Consider the following 22,193-nt stretch of genomic DNA (forward strand, 5'->3'; position numbering starts at 1 on the left):
TTACTTTCTCCAACTTTTTCAACTCTCACGCAATACATGAGCATGAGCCATGGATATAGCACTATAGGTGGAATAGAGTGTGGTGGAGGTTCTGAGGCAAAAAGGAGGAGACGGTCACATTGACTTGGCGTATCAATGGGCTATGGAGATGCCCATCCATAGATATCAATGCGAATGAGTAGGGATTGCCATGCAACAGATGCACTAGAGTTATAAGTGTATGGAAGCTCAAAAAGAAAACTAGTGGGGGTGCACCCAACTTGCTTGCTCACGAAGACCTGGGGCTATCTTGAGGAAGCCCATCATTGGAATATACAAGCCAAGTTATATAATGAAAATTCCCACTAGTATATGGAAGTGAAAAAACCTATCATGAAGAACATGGTGCTATTTTGAAGCACAAGCGTGGAAAAAGATAGTAGCATTGTCCCTTCTCTCTTTTTCTCTCATTTTTTTGTTTGGGCTCTTTGGCCTCTTTTTTCATTTTTTTTGTGGGCATCTTTGGCATTTTTTTTATTTCCTCACATGGGACAATGCTCTAATAATTATGATCATCACAATTTTATTTACTTACAACTCAATACTTCGAAGAATGATGACTCTATATGAAATGCCTCCGGTAGTGTACCGGGATGTGCAACGATCTCGCTTAGCGTATGACGTTGAGACATCTCGCTAGCTATCTTATGATCATGCAATGGCAATATGAAAGTGACGGCACATGTCATGAGACGGAATGGTGGGAGTTGCATGGCAATATATCTCGGAATGGTATGAAAATTCCATAATAGGTACGTATGGTGGCTCTTTTGAGGAAGGTATATGGTGTGTTTGTGCACCGACGAAAGTTGCGCGGCACTAGAGAGGCTAGCAATGGTGGAAGGTGAAAGTGCATCTATACCATGGACTCACATTAGTCATGAAGAACTCATATACTTATTGCGAAAGTTTTATTAGTAATCGAAATGCATACTCCTACGGGAAGGGTTGGTAGGTGTTAACCATCGCGCGATCCCGACCACCACACAAAGGATGACAATCAATAAATCAATTATGCTCCGACTTCCTAACATAGCGGTTCACCATACGTACATGCTACGGGAATCACTAACTTCAACACAAGTATTTCTAGATTCACAACACCCTACTAACATAACTCTAATATTACCATAACCATATCTCAAAACTAATTGTGAGGAATCAGACTTCTCTTACTAATCAATGCACTTCAATATGGAAGTTTTTATTATATCCTCTTTGGATGCCTATCATCTTTATGACTACTTTCATAGCACACGCCAATTACCAAGTTACTTAGAGAGAGCACTCTCAAAATGATATAAGTGAAGATCGAGAGTTTTTATTTCTGCAAAATATAACATCGGCGTGCGCTACAAAGATATAAGTGAAGCACTAGAGCAAAGTTATCTATCTCAAAAGATATAAGTGAAACACATGCGAGCTAAATTACCTCACTCAAAAGATATAAGTGAAGCTCAATGAGTATTCTAGCAAATTCACGATGAGTGCATGTCCCTCTCAAAAAGGTGTGCAGCAAGGATGATTGTGAAAAAAAAGCAAATACTCCTATAATACACGACGCTCCAAGAAAAACACATATCATGTGGTGAATAAAAATATAGCTCCAAATAACGTTACCGATGGATTGAAGACGAAAGAGGGGATGCCTTCCCGGGGCATCCCCAAGCTTAGGATTTTTTATGTCCTTGAATTTGGCTTGGGATGACTTGCATCCCAAAGCTTAAGCTCTTTCCACTCTTTGTTCCATTGTCCATAAGAACATCACGCAAAACTTGAAAACTTCACAACACAAAACTTAAACAGAAACTCGTGATATCATTTGCATAAGAAAACAAACCACCAACTCTTTAGGTACTGTAGTAAACTTGATTTCTATTTAGATTGATGTTATATTACTATATTATCACTTTTCCATGGCTAGTACCCCCTGATACTAACCATAGTTTCATCAAAATAAGCAATCAACACAACAAAAATAGAATCTGTCAAAAACAGACCAGTCTGTAGCAATCCGTATACTTCGTATACTTCTGGTATCCAAAAAATTCTGAACAATTCTGACAATTAGGGAAATTTTCATATCAATCAGCATCAAAAAGCATCAACTCAAAATCTCTTTTTGGATAGGTATTAAAAATATTTTCGTGAGCACAAAGTTTCTGTCTTTTTCAGCATGATCAAACAACTATCACCAAAACTAATCATAAAGGTTCTACTTGGCACAAACACTAACTAAAACATAAAAACACAATCATAACAGAATTATGATGGTGTGGACACAACAAAACAGAAAATAAAAAGCAAAAATAAATTCATTGGGTTGCCTCCCAACAAGTGCTATTGTTTAACGCCCTTTTAGCTAGGCATTGATAATTCAATGATGCCCACACAAAAGCACAACGATAGCATCATAAAGCATGTGAAAATCACATATAAGTCTAACATACTTTCTATGCATCGGCATTTCATAAGAAGAAAAATTATCAAGACAAGCAATAACTACCATATGCAAGGAAGAAGAAAGAGACAATGTCAATCTCAACATAACGAGAGGTAAATTAGTAACATGAAAGTTTCTACAACCATATTTTCCTCTCTCATAATAATTTCATGTGGGATCATATCCAAATTCAACAATATAACTATCACATAGGATATTATTTTCATGATCCACATGCATGCAAAGTTGACGCTCTTCAAAAATAGTGGGATTATCATCAACTAAAGTCATGACTTCTCCAAACCCACTTTCAATATTATTGCAAACATTATTATCAATATCATATTCATCATGAGGTTTAAAAAAATCAAGATCATAAGAAAAATCATCACCCCAATCATGATCATTAAAACAAGTAGTGGACATAGCAAAACTAGCATCCCCAAGCTTAGGGTTTTGCATATTTTTAGCATGATTGACATTAATAGAATTCATAGTGAAAGCATTGCAATCATGATTTTCATTAAAGGAGCCCTCGTGAATCACTTCATAAATTTCTTCATCACAATTATCAGATTCACGCATCTCAAGCAAAACTTCATAAAGATAATCTAGTGCACAAAAATCACTAGCAATTGGTTCAACATAATTGTATCTCTTAAAGAGATTAGCAAGTGGGTGAGGATCCATATCAATAGATTTTCAGCAAGCGAAGATGCAAGAATATTGAAAGCACATAGCACACAAGCAAAGGAAAGGCAAACGAAAAAGGTAAATATTTTTGTAAATTTTTGTTTTTAGAAGTGGGGGAGAGGAAAATGAGAGGCAAAAGGCAAATAATGTAAATGCAAGAGATGAGTTTGCGACAGTTACTTGGATATGCTTCACTTTGAATACTCCCCAGCAACGACGCCAGAAATTCTTCTGGCTACCTCTTGAGCTTGCGTTGGTTTTTCCCTTGAAGAGGAAAGGGTGATGCAGCACAGTAGCGATAAGTATTTCCCTCAGTTTGAGAACCAAGGTATCAAACCAGTAGGAGTATCAAGATGAGGCACCAATGTTCCTGCGCAAAAACAAACAAACTTGCACCCAATGCTATAAAGAGGTGGTCAATCCCTTCACGATTATTTGCAAGGTGAGATCTGAAGGTGAAAAGTGCAACAAAGTAATTGTGTAGATCTGAAAATATGATGTGAAGTAGACCCGGGGGCCATAGTGTTCATTAGAGGCTTCTCTCATGATAGCAAGTATTACGGTGGGTGAACGAATTACTGTCGAGCAATTGATAGAATCGCGCAAAGTCATGATGATATCTAAGGCAATGATCATACATATAGGCATCACGTCCGAGACAAGTAGACCGATACTTTCTGCATGTACTACTATTACTCCACACATCGACCGCTATCCAGCATGCATCTAGTGTATTGAGTTCATAACAAACAGAGTAACGCCTTAAGCAAGATGACATGATGTAGAGGGATAGATTCATGCAATATGATATAAATACCATCTTTTTACCCTTGATGGCAACAACATGATGCGTGCCTCGCTACCCCTTCTGTCACTGGGTGAGGTCACCGCATGGTACGAACCCAAAACCAAGCACTTCTCCCATTGCAAGAATCATAGATCAAGTTATCCAAACAAAACCCACAACTCGAAGAGAATTACAAGGATATGAAATCATGCATATAAGAGATCAGAAGAAACTCAAATAAGATTCATAGATAATCTGATCATAAATCCACAATTCATCGGATCTCGACAAACACATCGCAAAAGAAGATTACATCTGATAGATCTCAATGAAGATCATGGAGAACTTTGTATTGAAGATCCAAGAGAGAGAAGAAGCCATCTAGCTACTAGCTATGGACCCGAAGGTCTATGGTGAACTACTCACGCATCATTGGAGAGGCAATGGTGTTGATGAAGAAGCCCTCCGTATCCGAATCCCCCCTCCAGCACGGCACCAGAACGTGCCCCAGATGGGAACTTGCGGAGATAGAAGTTTGCGGCCGCGGAAAAGTATTTTCGTGGATCTCTCTCGTGGTTTTGGAATTTTCGGGGATTTATAGGCGGAAGAAGTAGGGCAGAGGAGCCCCAGGGGGCCCACAAGCCTGCTAGGCGCGCCCCCCTGGCCGCGCCTAGGGGGCTTGTGGCCTCACCCGAGGTCTCGTGCCTTGGTTCTCAAGTTCCCTGGGTATCTTATATTATGAAAAAAAATCATCCCATGGGTTTTATTCCGTTTGGACTCCGTTTAATATTCTTCTCTGAAAAAGGTCAAAAACACGGAAAAAACAGAAACTGGCACTTGGCACTGAGTTAATAGGTTAGTCCCAAAAAAGATATAAAATAACATATTCATGCATATAAAACATCCAAAGTTGACAAGATAATAGCATGGAACCATTAAAAATTATAGATACGTTAGAAACGTATCACACCGCTGCAGACCCTGTCGGCCGCCGCCTCCTGCAAGCACGCTGGAGCCCCGCCACCATCGCCCCAAGCGTCGCGCCGCCGGTAGCCACCCGGAGCTGAACCGTCGCCGGCCCTCCCCTAGTCCCCTCTAGCCATGGATCCGGTGGATCCCTCCTTCCCCGACCGGATCCACCTCCCCGCCGGTGCTTCGCCCCGCCTCGCCTGCTGCCCGTCGTCGCCTTGGCTGCCATCACCACCATGGCCTTGATCGCTCAGGACGAGGATGAACGACGCAGCCAAAACGTGGGCCAGCCTCCAGCTGCCGTGCCCTCGGCCCAGGAGAGCCGCAGCGGCCTCCGACCCAGCAGCGCCCTCCGACCAGGCCGACTCCCTTTCGTCCCAAGGTGAGCCTCCCCCCGAGCCCACTATTCCTCGCCCCAGGCGTGTAATAGCTATGCCGCGCCTCTTAGTTCGGCCCGTTTAGTATTTTAGAAGTTTGCAATTTTGTTTATTTCAGAAAAATGCTAGATTTTGAAACGCCCGTAGTTTATTATTCGTATGTCGGATCGAACGAATTATATATGAAACTTGTGTAGTTTTCCGTGTAGATTAACATTTTGCAACTTGCATGCATGTTTAACGTAGTTTGACTTGCCATATGCCTAGTTTTGCGTGTTGTCCTAATATGTTAGTCACCCGTATTTATTTCCTTGCGTGTCCGGATTGCTCAAACCCTGTATATAAAATGCTCATGTTTTTAGGAACCTTTTTCCATGTATTTTTGAATAGTTGTTGGTATTTTTTCTTGTAGGATTCCGTCGCTAGTTTGCCATATCATGTTTAGGACATATTTTCTCATATACGTGTGACGTTATTTTTTATTTTTGCAACCCCTCATGTTATATATGTTTTCGGGGTAGAAAAATCCATAGAATTTAACCGTGCATTTAGTTTTAGCTTTTGAGCAAGGTAGTACGCACGATATTTTGACATGTGGCCTTTTGTTTATTTTGTGGGACTTAATCCGTGCATGATATGAAGGAGTTGTCAACTAGAGATTTGTCCTCGGGTATGTAGACTAACCTCTGGTAATTTTGGTTGCAACAGAAATCCATGTTTAGGTGTGGTTTGCTTGCTCTCAACATGCTAGAAAATAGTGCTGATTTGGAGATGCTGAAATATTTCTAAGTCTGAAATCTGTTTATTTTGTTGGTGTCTTGTCATGATTTTTTCTGGTGATCTGTAGCTCTTTTGAGGTTGGTGCAATGGATTTAGTTGTAGTCATTAAGATTCTCTAGCGTGCTGACAATTTTCATGCCATTTGGAGTCCTGTAGATTATGGTTTTGCTGCTGTCAATATGCCTTCAGATCGAAAACTGTACTGTCCGAAACTGACATTTTCACTAAGTCTGAAACAGCGTGTGAGCAACCATTTTGTGAGTTCATTTCCAAATGATCCATGCTTCCATGCTAAATGTTATTAGTTGTATGTTGTAGTGCATCTTGCCCTCTACCGCCTCATGCCTTGGTTGAGCATATTAGATTAGTGTAGCTCGTAGTTGTGGGGTGTATAAAATGCTATGTGGCTGATTTTGGCAGATTGTAGTGATTTCTTGTTTAGCTCGTAGTTGTTGAACCGTTGCTCCGTTTTGATTGCGTCCTATATGTGTTTGATATTATCTTTCTGGTTGTATGTTTTGAAATGCTTGTGACTGTCGTTGCACACATATTGCATTCATGTTGTCATATCTTGCGGTGTTTGTATCTTTTGAACCGTAGCTCCGTTGGAGATGTTCTCTATGTGTAAATTGATTGTAACGACACGTAGAATCACGTGAACCTGTTTATTTTGCTGTTTCACAAACATTTAAACATGTTGGTTAAGATCTGGATAGAATTGTAAATTAGCGTATGAGGTCATCTCAGAGATGCTATATGTCATTTCCGACCTCATTTAAAATGCCTAGATAGATAGTTTACTTACGCTTCACCTCTTGCCATGCTTAACCAAGATTTAATATTGCCGTGTACCTAACCGGGATAGAATTAAATAATTCGTATGTGGAGTTTCGTCAATATGAACTTCACTTAATGTGTATTAGTTGATTGTTGTGAATTGCCATGCCATGCCTGGCATATATTCATCTGATCATGCATCATATGTGGATTGCATTTTGACGTGCATGTGCCGTGGTGAATATCTGTGTTGATGCTTGTTTCCGGTTTTCTTCGTATCGATAGAGTTCCGCAAGCGTGTTGGATTGTGAGGACCCGTTCGACTACGTCAGTTCGTCTGCTTCACGGAGTTGTTCTTCTTCCAAGCGGGAACTCAGGAAAGATGACCATTTCCCCAGATACCATTACTATCATTGCCATGCTAATATTATCATTTCTACCGTTATGTCTCGCTGCCTACCACATGTTAAATATCAGCCTCTCGACATTGCCATGAAAACCTTCAACATGTTCACAACCTAGCAAACCACTGATTTTCTATGTTACCGCTTGCTTAACCATGTGTTAGCGTTGCTAGTTGCAGGTGCAGCTATTTCTATGTGATAACATGGGTTCCTTGTTATATCACCCTATTAATTGCTATTAATTTAATGCACCTATATACTTGGTAAAAGGTGGAAGGCTCGCCCTTTCTAGCCTGGTATTTTGTTCCACCTTTGCCCCCTTAGTTTCGGCTACCGGTGTTATGTTCCATAATTGAGCGCTCCTAACACGATCGGTGTTGTTACGTGGACCCCCTTGATAATTCATTTTAGACTAAGACTGGTCTGGCAAGGCCCAACACTGGTTTTATATTTTCCCAACATAATAATTCTGTTAATACTGAAATGCATAGGGAGTTAGCGCTACCCGAGGAGTAATTCAACATAATACAGGGGGCCAGTGTTGATGGTGTTAGTCCCAAAACGGACTGCCTGCGGGGCCACCGCGAGGAAACTCGAGGTTTGGTTCTCTTAGCTAGTTCCATCCGGTCGTGTCCTGAGAACGAGATACGCGGCTCCTATCGGGTTCGTCGACACGTCGGGCGGCCTTGCTGGATTAGTTTTACCTTTTACGAAATATCTTGTGCATCGGGATTCCGGTGATGCTTTGGGTAATCTCAGAGTTGAGGTTTTCCACTAAGGAGTCCGACGAGATCACGAGTTTCGTGATTGAGGATTTCTATGCGGCTTGTGGTAATTTATGATGGATTTGTTAGAGCACCACTGCAGGGTTAAATCTTTCGGAAAGCCGTGCCCGCGGTTATGTGGCAACATGGGAACTTTGTTTAACACTGGTTCTAGATAACTTGAAGTTAACTTAATTAAAACTTGCCAACTGAGTGCGTAACCATGACTGTCTCTTTCGTGAGTTCCTTCTCCGATCGAGGACACGGTGGGGTTATGTCTGACGTAAGTAGGTGTTCAGGATCATTCTTTTGATCACTATTAGTTCACGTCCGCTATGCGTTGATCTTCCCCTCTTTATTCTTGTACTCATAAGTTAGCCACATCATATAATGCTTAGTCGCTTGCTGCAGCCTCACCACTTAACCATACCTCACCTTTTAAGCTTTGCTAGTCTTGATACCTTTGGAAATGAGATTGCTGAGTCCCCTGTGGCTCACAGATTACTACAACACCAGTTGCAGGTCCAGGTAAAGGTTACTTGAAGCGAGCGCGTTGATTGTTCATTTGGAGTTGCTTCTTCTTCTTCTTCATCATCGATCTAGGATGGGTTCCAGGCCGGCAGCCTGGCATAGCAAGGATGGACGTCGTTTTCTTTTCTTGTTTTTTTTTCATCCGTAGTCGGACCCTGCTCTTCTTCATGATGTTTATGTATTGTACTGATGTGACTCTGATGTAGCTTGTGGCGAGTGTAAGCCAATTCCATATATCTCATCTTTTCAGTACATGTACTTGTAACGATATCCATTCTTGCGAAACGACGAGATGCGCTTCTATCCCTGACGAGGCCCTCGCACCAAATTAAGGATAGGATTGCATCTTGGGCGTTACACTTGGCCTTGGGGAGGGCGAGCTTCGTGCAGTGAGCGTGGGGGGTTGGCAGGCCATAAACAAGGGGGAGCACGGCGACAGTCTCGCACCGCCAGCAACAGGGATGACCACCGGGACAAAGATAGGGGTGACCGTCTTAGCTTCAAAGGAAGGAGATGGAGCAACAACTCCGATGTCTTGCATTGCACGATAGGACAGGATGGTCTCGATGACATCCACGGTCGTGGTACGACGAGGCGTTGACGTATGTAGAGTCAAAGCAGGGCACACAACTGCATGTCGTTCCTTGGCCCCGAAATAGGGAGCGATCCACCGTAACCAAGAATCCTCGCTTGTCGCTGAGGTGAGATAAATCACATCATAAGAGGTCCATCACGGCAAGGAAGGGGGCAAGCGGCCATGGGTGTCTTTGTTGACCGGGCTAGTAGCTCCTTCAGTGCGGCCAGAGTGTGTCGGGCAGTCCGCAGGGCGACAACGGTCATGCCTAACAGAGTCTGGGATGGCGGCACCTTGAGGTAGGCGCTGGATAAGCTTGTTGTCGATGGAGTGCGCGTCGGGGCCCTCGTGCCAACGTCGACGCCCATCATGGCCACGGTCTTCTCTACCATCTCCGTACCCACCATCGGCACGACCTCCGGGACACGCGACCTGTTTCGAAAAAAGCGCATGCAAAAATCATCTTTGGAGTTGTTTTCGTTGTCACATTTGTCTCGATCGTTACAACCACGGTCAATCGACATTGCATCTAGATTGACACGCACGTCGCCACGACAATGATCAGTACAACCACCACAGTTGTTTCATTCGTCGCAGATGGAGCATCATGATTGGGAAGAGGTGCAAACATGTGCGGGACAACGGCTACAAGCGATGAGGTGTAATTCCGGGCACGGTGGCCAATCTACAACAAATTGATCTTTGCCACCCGTAACACCAGAAACATTTACTCAATACGCACAATTATCACTGAGGCTCACACGAAATGTTGTCATCATCAGCCAATGGATTTCAGCTCAAACCAAAATCTCCTTCGAGACGAAAAGAGAAATCAAGAATTGTACAAAACCGGAAAGAAAGAATGACGAATCAGTATGAATCCGAATCCCCCGAAACTCCAAGCGATGAACGAGGAATCACAGAATCAACATGATAGTATAGGATACCCCCAATAAAATTAAATTGGAGCGGCCGTCTAACCTGACAAGCCTAGTTTTCCGAGCGGAACAGTGCAGCGGAGGAAAAGGGCATGTTTCTTTAAAAAGTCTTAGGACTTTTTTAGTCCCAACTAAAAAGTCCTTAGTTCCTACCAGTTTTCTTTCCACGGACTAAACAGAGACTAAAGGTTATTAAATCACATGCAAAAAGACCATGTTACCTCTAGTAATGTATTAGAAGTTATTAAATGTCATGCTAAAAGTAGGGGCACGGTTGAAAAAATACCAAAAAAGTCTTAAAAACACCCTCTATAAGGACTTCTTCATTTAGTTTCAAATACCCCTTTTTAGTCCCTAAAAGTTCTTCATGTTTCTTTCACATAAGACTAAAAAAAATTGTTTTTTAGTTCCTTCAGCAAAATGTCCCTCTAAATAAACACCCCCAAAGTTAGGCTGTGGCTAAGATGAAACTAAGCCGAGGGTCAACGTTTTTCTAACCCAGAACGGAAGCGAGAAAATCACACGCCCGGATTGCCTCCCCAAGCCACCACCACAAACGCTCGCCGGCTTCCCCACACTCGATAGTCGATACTGCATTTCCGTCGAGCGCGATGGCCGCCCTTCTCCTCTCCCCCCGCCTCCCCACCAGCACGGCCGTCGCAGCTCCCCGCCCCACACCGCGCTTCCTCTCCTTCTCCCTCACAACCGCCAAGGCTTGCCGCCGCGGGGGCTGCATCCTCGCCTCCTCCGCGACGTCGCCCTCCCCGGCCGCGGCCCAATCATTCCGTTCCCTGCCCCCCTCCGATACCACCGTCCTCGTCACCGGCTCCACGGGCTACATCGGCCGCTTCGTCGTCCGCGAGCTGCTCTATCGCGGTCACCGCGTCATCGCCGTCGCCCGCCCCCGCAGCGGCATCCACGGCAAAAACTCCCCTGAGGAGGTTGTCTCCGACCTCGCCCCCGCCCGCGTAGTCTTCTCCGATGTCACCGACCCGGGCGCCCTCCTCGCGGGCCTATCGGAGTACGGTCCCGTACACGCCGCGGTCTGCTGCCTCGCCAGCCGCGGCGGCGGGGTGCAGGATTCGTGGCGCGTCGACTACCGCGCCACGCTCCACACCCTCCAGGCCGCGCGCAGCCTCGGCGCCGCCCACTTCGTCCTCCTCTCCGCGGTCTGCGTCCAGAAGCCGCTCCTCGAGTTCCAGCGCGCCAAGCTCAAGTTCGAGGACGAGCTCGCCGCCGAGGCGGCGCGGGACCCGGCATTCACCTACAGCATCGTCCGCCCCACCGCCTTCTTCAAGAGCCTAGGCGGCCAGGTGGAAACCGTCAAGAAGGGCAATCCCTACGTCATGTTTGGCGACGGCAAGCTCTGCGCTTGCAAGCCTATCAGCGAGGAGGATCTCGCCTCCTTCATCGCCGATTGCATCTTCGACGAGGAAAAGGCTAACAAGGTGCTTCCAATTGGAGGGCCGGGGAAGGCCCTCACGCCGCTGGAGCAAGGGGAGATGCTGTTCCGGCTGCTCGGGCGCGAACCCAAGTTCATCAAGGTGCCCATTCAAATCATGGATGGTGTCATCTGGGTGCTCGATGGATTGGCCAAGGTGTTCCCGGGGCTGGAGGATGCCGCCGAGTTCGGCAAAATTGGGAGGTACTATGCGTCGGAGAGCATGCTAGTGCTCGATCCCGAAACCGGGGAGTACAGTGACGACAAGACGCCGAGCTATGGCACAGACACGCTTGAGCACTTCTTCGACAAGGTAATAAGGGAAGGAATGGCGGGGCAGGAGCTGGGCGAGCAGACCATCTTCTAGGCCTTCCGGCTTGTAAGTGACGCTTTTGACATGTTGATATTTCCAACACAATTAGTAGCCCAAATGTACCATGCAAGGCGTTGTCTAATTTGAGGGTGGAGAATTTTGCTATATGAAATCATTTATAGATCAAGATTTCTTAAGGAGGTTGAAACCACTGCTCTCTGCATCATGGCGATGCACACAATCAACTCGTATTACAGTTGAGCAAGGCAACAAAGTCAAAAACATCAACAAACAAAATAACAAAACATGGGCAACCATGGGCAATCCGTCATAAAATATGATTGGGAAGCTCTAAGCGAGAGATATCTGGGACTACCAACGGTGGTTGGGAAATCTAAAGATGGTACTTTTAAATATGTGACAGGGTGTTCTAAAGGGAAGGTGACTGGATGGAAGGGGCAAGGTCTTTTAAGGCAGCTAGAGAAGTGTTGGTAAAGTCTGTTCTTCATGCCACTCTAACATTCAGCATGAGCTGTTTTCACCTCACAAAGAAGATGTGTCGGAACAGGTTTCGATCTCGTCAAAGTTCTGGTGGGGTGCAGTTAACGGGGAGTGAAAGGTGTCGGAACTGGTTTCGATCTCGTCAAAGTTCTGGTGGGGTGCAGTTAACGGGGGAATGAAAGGTGCATTGGATAGCATGGGACAACATATAATTCTAAACGACGGGGAGGTATGGGATTTAGAGATCCGGAGGCTTTCAACCAGGCTCTGCTTGCCAAGCGGGTATGGAGAATATTGCAGGTGTGGTCTTCCTTGTGCAAGAGTTCTTAAAGCAAGATACTTCAGCGATGGCTTAATCTTGAATGCCAGTTGTCTGTCCGGCGAGTGGGTCGTGTACGTTCAGGAGTATTATTCATGGCAGAGACCTACTACATATTCATGGCAGAGACCTACTAGAGGCAGGTTCAGTATAGCGTATTAGAGCATCTCTAGTAGATCCCGTATTTCGTCAACCCGCAAACCTGGGATGAGGGTCGCGTCAAAGCGCTTTGCAGTTTCATTTTTGACTGCGGCAGAACAGACACCGCAATGCAGAACTGCAAAAAAGAATGTCATTCTGTTTTGCGGTTCCGCATTACGGTGTTTGTTCTGCCGCAGCCAAAACCGAACCTGCATTTTTAGGTTTTGATAGTAAAACCTTCAGCAAATTCTTATGCAAACATTAACTAAAATATAAATATATGTTTATTGTACATTACAACAATAGTCAAATTTACAAGAATGGTTCAAATGAAAGAATTAAACAAATAATCCAATACAATAATTGTCCGGAATAAAAGAATAGTTCAAATTACACAACAATCAAATAGATTCAAATGAAAGAGTTAAACAAATAATCTAATACAATATTTGTCCTGAATAAAAGAATAGTTGAAATTACACAACAACCAAATAGATGAACATAAAAATCTCTACTGCCCATGCAACTGCCATATTTGCTCAATGAGATCATGCTGCAGCCGGGTGTGCCCATGGGTGTCCTCTATATGCTGGTAGGACTCCAGGAAAGCCTGAATACGACCAGGGTTTCTAGATGGCTTCACACGGCTACCAACATTCTCGTAGAAGAACTCCAAGTTTGAATCTCTCTCATCTTCAATGATCATGTTGTGAAGAATCACACAACATGTCATGATGTTGTTGAGGGTTTTCTTATCCCAAAAATGAGCTGGCCCACGAACAATAGCAAATATAGATTGCAAAACCCCAAAGGCTCTCTCAGTATCCTTTCTGCACGCCTCTTGTTGCATAGCAAATTCAGATTGTTTCCTAGTGCTTGGATTGGATATAGTTTTCACGAAAGTAGTCCAAGGAGGATAAATGCCGTCGACAAGGTAGTACCCTTGAGTGTAGGCATTACCATTCACAGTGAAGTTGCAAGCAGGAGCATCACCACTAGCAAGCCTTCCAAATAGGTGTGACCGTTGCAACACATTGATATCATTGTTGGCGCCCGGAAAACCGAAGTGGCAATGCCATATCCACAAATCCTCGGACGCTATGGCCTCAGGCACAATTGTTGCATCTCGGCTTTTGCCACAATATTGCTCGTGCCAAGCCTTCGGGCAATTTTTTCAAGTCCAATGCATGCAATCTATGCTACCTAGCATACCCGACCAACCTCTCCTTTCACTCATCGTCATCAACCTCTTCGTATCATCTTCGTTTGGTGCTCGAAGATAAGTTGGACCAAACACATAGATCATATGTTGGAGAACGTCGCATGGGAAACAAAAAATTTCCTACGCGCACGAAGACCTATCTTGGTGATGTCCATCTACGAGAGGGGATTTACAATCTACGTACCCTTGTAGATCGCACAGCAGAAGCGTTAGTGAACGTGGTTGATGTAGTGGAACGTCCTCACGTCCCTCGATCCGCCCAGCGAACCGTCCCACGAACCGTCCCGCGATCCGTCCCACGATCTAGTGCCTAACGGACGGCACCTCCGCGTTCAGCACACGTACAGCTCAACGATGATCTCGGCCTTCTTGATCCAGCAAGAGAGACGGAGAGGTAGATGAGTTCTCCGGCAGCGTGACGGCGCTCCGGAGGTTGGTAGTGATCTAATCTCAGCAGGGCTCCGCCCGAGCTCCGCAGAAACGCGATCTAGAGGTAAAACCGTGGAGGTATGTGGTCGGGCTGCCATGGCAAAAGTTGTCTGAAATCAACCCTAATAGCTCCATATATATAGGAGGAGGGGAGGGGAGGCTTGCCTTGAGGCTCAAGGAGCCCCAAGGGCTGCGCCACCAAGGGAGGAGGAGTCCTCCTCCAATCCTAGTCCAACTAGGATTGGAAGGTGGAGTCCTTCTCTCCTTTCCCACCTCCTTTTTTTTCTTTTCTCTTTGATTTTCTATCTATGGCGCATAGGGCCTTCTTGGGCTGTCCCACCAGCCCACCAAGGGCTGGTGCGCCACCCCCAACGCCTATGGGCTTCCCCGGGGTGGGCTGCCCCCCGGTGAACACCCGGAACCCATTCGTCATTCCCGGTACATTCCCGGTAACTCCAAAAACCTTCCGGTAATCAAATGAGGTCATCCTATATATCATTCTTCGTTTACGGACCATTCCGGAAACCCTCGTGACGTCCGTGATCTCATCCGGGACTCCGAACAACATTCGGTAACCAACCATATAACTCAAATACGCATAAAACAACGTCGAACCTTAAGTGTGCAGACCCTGCGGGTTCGAGAACTATGTAGACATGACCCGAGTGACTCCTCGGTCAATATCCAATAGCGGGACCTGGATGCCCATATTGGATCCCACATATTCTACGAAGATCTTATCGTTTGAACCTCAGTGCCTGGGATTCATATAATCCCGTATGTCATTCCCTTTGTCCTTCGGTATGTTACTTGCCCGAGATTCGATCGTCAGTATCCGCATACCTATTTCAATCTCGTTTACCGGCAAGTCTCTTTACTCGTTCCATAATACAAGATCCCGCAACTTACACTAAGTTACATTGCTTGCAAGGCTTGTGTGTGATGTTGTATTATCGGGTGGGCCCCAAGATACCTCTCCGTCAGACGGAGTGACAAATCCCAGTCTCGATCCATACTAACTCAACGAACACCTTCGGAGATACCTGTAGAGCATCTTTATAGTCACCCAGTTACGTTGCGACGTTCGATACACACAAAGCATTCCTCCGGTGTCAGTGAGTTATATGATCTCATGGTCATAGGAACAAATACTTGACACGCAGAAAACAGTAGCAACAAAATGACACGATCAACATGCTACGTCTATTAGTTTGGGTCTAGTCCATCACGTGATTCTCCTAATGACGTGATCCAGTTATCAAGCAACAACACCTTGTACATAGTCAGAAGACCCTGACTATCTTTGATCACCTGGCTAGCCAACTAGAGGCTTGCTAGGGACAGTGTTTTGTCTATGTATCCACACATGTATATAAGTCTTCATTCAATACAATTATAGCATGGATAATAAACGATTATCTTGATACAGGAATTATAATAATAACTATATTTATTATTGCCTCTAGGGAATAATTCCAACAGTCTCCCACTTGCACTAGAGTCAATAATCTAGCCCTCACATCACCATGTGAATTACATTGTAATAAATCTAACACCCATACAGTTCTGGTGTTGATCATGCTTTGCCCGTGGAAGAGGTTTAGTCAGCGGGTCTGCTACATTCAGATCCGTGTGCACTTTGCATATATTTACGTCCTCCCCTTCGACGTAGTCGCGGATGAGGTTGAAGTGTCGTTTGATGTGTCTGGTCTTCTTGTGAAACCGTGGTTCCTTTGCTAAGGCAATGGCACCCGTGTTGTCACGGAACAAGGTTATTGGATTCAGTGCGCTTGGCACCACTCCAAGATCCGTCATGAACTGCTTCATCCAGACACCCTCCTTAGCCGCCTCCGAGGCAGCCATGTACTCCGCTTCACATGTAGAATCAACTACGACGCTTTGCTTGGAACTACACCAGCTTACCACACCCGCATTAAGAATAAATACGTATCCATTCTGCGACTTTGAGTCGTCCGGATCTGTGTCAAAGCTTGCATCGACGTAACCCTTTACGGCGAGCTCTTCGTTACCTCCATACACGAGAAACATCTCCTTAGTCCTTTTCAGGTACTTCAGGATATTCTTGACTGTCGTCCAGTGATCCACTCCTGGATTACTCTGGAACCTGCCTGCCATACTTATGGCCAGGCTAACGTCCGCTCTAGTGAACAGCATTGCATACATGATAGATCCTATGGCTGAAGCATAGGGGACGGTGCTCATATGCTCTCTATCTTTATCAGTTGCTGGGCACTGAGTCTTACTCAATCTCGTACCTTGTAAAACTGGCAAGAACCCTTTCTTGGACTGTTCCATTTTGAACCTCTTCAAAACTTTATCAAGGTATGTGCTTTGTGAAAGTCCTATCAGGCGTTTCGATCTATCCCTGTAGATCTTAATGCCTAGAATGTAAGCAGCTTCTCCTAGGTCCTTCATAGAGAAACTTTTATTCAAGTAATCCTTTATGCTCTCCAAAAACTCTACGTTGTTTCCAATCAGTAATATGTCATCCACATATAATATTAGAAACGCCACAGAGCTCCCACTCACTTTCTTGTAAATACAAGATTCTCCAACCACTTGTATAAACCCAAATGCTTTGATCACCTCATCAAAGCGTTTATTCCAACTCCGAGATGCTTGCACCAGTCCATAAATGGATCGCTGGAGCTTGCATACCTTGTTAGCATTTTTAGGATCGACAAAACCTTCGGGTTGCATCATATACAACTCTTCCTTAAGGAAACCGTTAAGGAACGCCGTTTTGACATCCATCTGCCAGATTTCATAATTGGAAAATGCAGCTATTGCTAACATGATTCTGACGGACTTAAGCATCGCTACGGGTGAGAATGTCTCATCGTAGTCAACTCCTTAAACTTGTGAAAAACCCTTTGCCACAAGTCGAGCTTTATAAACGGTCACATTGCCGTCAGCGTCCGTCTTCTTCTTAAAGATCCATTTGTTCTGAATAGCCTTGTGGCCCTCAGATAGTACTTCCAAAGTCCACACTTTGTTTTCATACATGGATCCTATCTCGGACTTCATGGCCTCCAGCCATTTGTTGGAAGGCCCACCATTGCTTCTTCATAATTTGCAGGTTCATTGTTGTCTAACAACATGATTGACAAAACGGGATTACCGTACCACTCTGGAGCAGCACGTGGTCTCGTCGACCTGCATGGTTCGATAGAAACTTGAACCGGAGTTTCATGATCATCATCATTAACTTCCTCCTCAACCGGTGTCGCAACGACAGGGGTTTCCCCTTGCCCTGCGCCACCATCCAGAGGGATGAGAGGTTCGACAACCTCATCAAGTTCTATCTTACTCCCACTCAATTCTCTCGAGAGAAACTCCTTCTTGAGAAAAGATCTGTTTTTAGCAACAAACACTTTGCCCTCGGATTTGAGATACAAGGTGTACCCAACTGTCTCTTTTGGGTAACCTATGAAGATGCACTTTTCCGCTTTGGGTTCCAGCTTTTCAGGCTGAAGCTTTTTGACATAAGCATCACATCCCCAAACTTTAAGAAACGACAACTTTGGCCTTTTGCCATACCACAGTTCGTATGGTGTCGTCTCAACGGATTTTGATGGTGCCCTATTTAAAGTGAATGCAGCTGTGTCTAATGCATAACCCCAAAACGATAACGGCAAATCGGTAAGAGACATCATAGATCGCAACATCTCTAATAAAGTACGATTACGACGTTCGGACACACCATTACGCTGTGGTGTTCCAGGCGGTGTCAACTGTGAAACAATTCCACATTGTCTTAAGTGAGCACCAAACTCGAAACTCAGATATTCACCCCCACGATCAGACCGTAGGAACTTGATCTTCTTGTTACGATGATTTTCAACTTCACTCTGAAATTGCTTGAACTTTTCAAATGTTTTAGACTTGTGCTTCATTAAGTAGACATAACCATATCTACTCAAATTTTCAGTGAAGGTGAGAAAATAACGATATCCGCCGCGTGCCTCGGACCGCACACATCGGTATGTATGATTTCCAACAAGTCACTGGCACGCTCCATTGTTCCAGAGAAGGGAGTTTTAGTCATCTTGCCCATGAGGCATGGTTCGCACGTGTCAAGTGAATCAAAGTCAAGTGACTCCAAACGTCCATCGGTATGGAGTTTCTTCATGCGCTTTACACCAATATGACCTAAGCGGCAGTGCCACAAAAACATGGCGCTATCATTGTTAACTCTAACTCTTTTGGTCTCAATGTTATGTATATGTGTATTATCACTATCAAGATTCAATATGAACAATCCTCTCACATTGGGTGCATGACCATAAAAGATGTTACTCATAGAAACAGAACAACTATTATTCTCTGACTTAAAAGAGCAACCGTCTCGCAATAAACAAGATCCAGATATAATGTTCATGCTCAACGCAGGCACTAAATAACAATTATTCAAGTTCATAACTAATCCTGATGGTAACTGAAGTGAAACTGTGCCGACGGCGATTGCATCAACCTTGGAACCATTTCCTACGCGCATCGTCACTTCATCTTTCGCCAGCCTTTGCCTATTCCGCAGTTCCTGTTTCGAGTTGCAAATATGAGCAACAGAACCGGTGTCGAATACCCAGGCACTACTACGAGAGCCGGTTAAGTACACATCAATAACATGTATATCAAATATACCTGATTTTTCTTTGGCCGCCTTCTTATTAGCCAGATACTTGGGGCAGTTGCGCTTCCAGTGACCCATACCCTTGCAATAGTAGCACTTTGTTTCAGGCTTAGGTCCAGCTTTGGGTTTCTTCGTCGGATTGGCAACAGGTTTGCCGCTCTTCTTTGAATTACCCTTCTTCCCTTTGCCGTTTCTCTTGAAACTAGTGGTCTTATTCACCATCAACACTTGATGCTCTTTACGGAGTTCAGACTCTGCGACTTTCAGCATCGCAAACAACTCGCCGAGTGAGTTGTTCATCCCTTGCATGTTGTAGTTCAACACAAAGCCCTTATAGCTTGGCGGCAGTGATTGAAGAATTCTGTCAGTGATAGCCTCTTGCGGGAGTTCAATCCCCAGCTCAGCTAGACGGTTTGAGTACCCAGACATTTTGAGCACATGTTCACTGACAGACGAATTCTCCTCCATCTTGCAAGCATAGAATTTATCGGAGGTCTCATACCTCTCGATCCGGGCGTTCTTCTGAAAGATAAACTTCAACTCCTGGAACATCTCATATGCTCCATGACACTCAAAGCGACGTTTAAGTCCCGGCTCTAAGCCATACAAGACTGCAGATTGAACTACTGAGTAGTCCTCCTTACGTGTTAACCAAGCGTTCTTAACATCTTGGTCAGCGGTAGCGGGTGGTTCATCTCCTAGCGCAGCATTAAGGACATAATCCTTCTTCCCAGCTTGTAGGATCAACTTAAGATTACGAGCCCAGTCTACAAAGTTGCTTCCATCATCTTTCAACTTAGCTTTCTCTAGGAACGTATTAAAATTCACGGTGACTGTCGCGTGAGCCATGATCTACAACACAAATATATTCAAAGTGGACTTAGACTATGTTCAAGATAATTAGAGTTTAACTTAATCAAATTACTTGCTAAACTCCCACTCAAAAAATACATCTCTCTAGTCATTTGAGTGGTTCATGACCCACTTACACTAACTCAAGTCCGATCATCACGTGAGTTCAGTATAGTTTCAGTGGTAAGCATCCCTATGCTAATCATATCAACTATATGATTCATGATCGACCTTTCGGTCTCATGTGTTCCGAGGCCATGTCTGCACATGCTAGGATCGTCAAGCTTAACCCGAGTGTTCTGCGTGTGCAACTGTTTTGCACCCGTTGTATGTGAACGTTGAGTCTATCACACCCGATCATCACGTGGTGTCTCGAAATGACGAACTGTAGCAACGGTGCACAGTCGGGGAGAACACAATTTCTTTTTGAAATTTTAGTGAGAGATCACCTCATAATGCTACCGTCGTTCTAAGCAAAATAAGGTGCATAAAAGGATTAACATCACATGCAATTCATAAGTGACATGATATGGCCATCATCACGTGCTCCTTGATCTCCATCATCAAAGCACCGGCACGATATTCTTGTCACCGGCGCCACACCATGATCTCCATCAACGTGTCGCCATCGGGGTTGTCGTGCTACTCATGCTATTACTACTAAAGCTACATCCTAGCAAAATAGTAAACGCATCTGCAAGCACAAACGTTAGTTTAAAGACAACCCTATGGCTCCTGCCGGTTGCCGTACCATCGACGTGCAAGTCGATATTATCTATTACAACATGATCATCTCATACATCCAATATATTACATCACATCGTTGGCCATATCACATCACAAGCATACCCTGCAAAAACAAGTTAGACGTCCTCTAATTTGTTGTTGCATGTTTTACGTGGTGACCATGGGTATCTAGTAGGATCGCATCTTACTTACGCAAACACCACAACGGAGATATATGAATTGCTATTTAACCTTATCCAAGGACCTCCTCGGTCAAATCCGATTCAACTAAAGTTGGAGAAACCGACACTTGCCAGTCATGTTTGAGAAATGGAGTTACTTGTAGCGATGAAACCAGTCTCTCGTAAGCGTACGAGTAATGTCGGTCCAAGCCGCTTCAATCCAACAATACCGCGGAATCAAGAAAAGACTAAGGAGGGCAGCAAGACGCACAACACCGCCCACAAAAACTTTTGTGTTCTACTCGAGATTACATCTACGCATGAACCTAGCTCATGATGCCACTGTTGGGGAACGTCGCATGGGAAACAAAAATTTTCCTACGCGCACGCAGCCAAAACCGAACCTGCATATATAGGTTTTGATAATAAAACCTTCAACAAATTCTTATGCAAACATTAACTAAAATATAAATATATGTTTATTGTACATTACAACAATAGTCAAACTTACAAGAATGGTTCAAATGAAAGAATTAAACAAATAATCCAATACAATAATTGTCCGGAATAAAAGAATAGTTCAAATTACACAACAATCAAATATATTCAAATGAAAGAATTAAACAAATAATCCAATACAATAATTGTCCTGAATAAAAGAATAGTTGAAATTACACAACAATCAAATAGATGAACATAAAAATCTCTACTGCCCATGCAACTGCCATATCTGCTCAATGAGATCATGCTGCAGCCGTGTGTGCCCATGGGTGTCCTCTATATGCCGGTAGGACTCCAGGAAAGCCTGAATACGACCAGGGTTTCTAGATGGCTTCACACGGCTACCAACATTCTCGTAGAAGAACTCCAAGTTTGAATCTCTCTCATCTTCAATGATCATGTTGTGAAGAATCACACAACATGTCATGATGTTGTTGAGGGTTTTCTTATCCCAAAAATGAGCTGGCCCACGAACAATAGCAAATCTAGATTGCAAAACCCCAAAGGCTCTCTCAATATCCTTTCTGCACGCCTCTTGTTGAGTAGCAAATTCATATTGTTTCCTAGTGCTTGGATTGGATATAGTTTTCACGAAAGTAGTCCAAGGAGGATAAATGTCGTCGGCAAGGTAATACCCTAGTGTAGGCATTACCATTCACACTGAAGTTGCAAGCAGGAGCATCACCACTAGCAAGCCTTCCAAATAGGTGTGATTGTTGCAACACATTGATATCATTGTTGGTGCCCGGAAAACCGAAGTGGCAATGCCATATCCACAAATACTCGGACGCTACGGCCTCAAGCAGAATTGTTGCATCTCGGCTTTTGCCACAATA

General features: G+C 44.4%; 1 protein-coding gene across 2 annotated transcripts; it reads left to right on the forward strand.

Moving 5' to 3' along the window:
• Positions 1–10,558: 10,558 nt before the first annotated feature.
• On the forward strand, positions 10,559–12,843 carry LOC123448667 (divinyl chlorophyllide a 8-vinyl-reductase, chloroplastic). 2 transcript variants are annotated; one of them, XR_006631896.1, is made up of 3 exons: positions 10,559–11,896; positions 12,255–12,321; positions 12,399–12,843. XR_006631896.1 is itself a non-coding variant. In XM_045125630.1 (2 exons), exon 1 carries the CDS (start codon positions 10,688–10,690, stop codon positions 11,882–11,884), a length of 1,197 nt encoding a protein of 398 aa, XP_044981565.1. In that variant the 5' UTR covers positions 10,559–10,687; the 3' UTR covers positions 11,885–11,896; positions 12,255–12,843. The 2 variants fall into 2 exon arrangements, 1 of the variants encoding a protein (XP_044981565.1); XM_045125630.1 differs by having other exon boundaries at positions 12,255–12,843.
• Positions 12,844–22,193: the final 9,350 nt, after the last annotated feature.

The sequence above is a fragment of the Hordeum vulgare genome, chromosome 4H, assembly GCF_904849725.1.
Source record: "Hordeum vulgare subsp. vulgare chromosome 4H, MorexV3_pseudomolecules_assembly, whole genome shotgun sequence".
Classification (NCBI taxonomy): Eukaryota; Viridiplantae; Streptophyta; class Magnoliopsida; order Poales; family Poaceae; genus Hordeum; species Hordeum vulgare.

Excerpts from the sequence above, each read along its gene's own strand:
- LOC123448667 (XM_045125630.1), top strand. The coding sequence starts at position 10,688 with ATGGCCGCCCTTCTCCTCTCCCCCCGCCTCCCCACCAGCACGGCCGTC.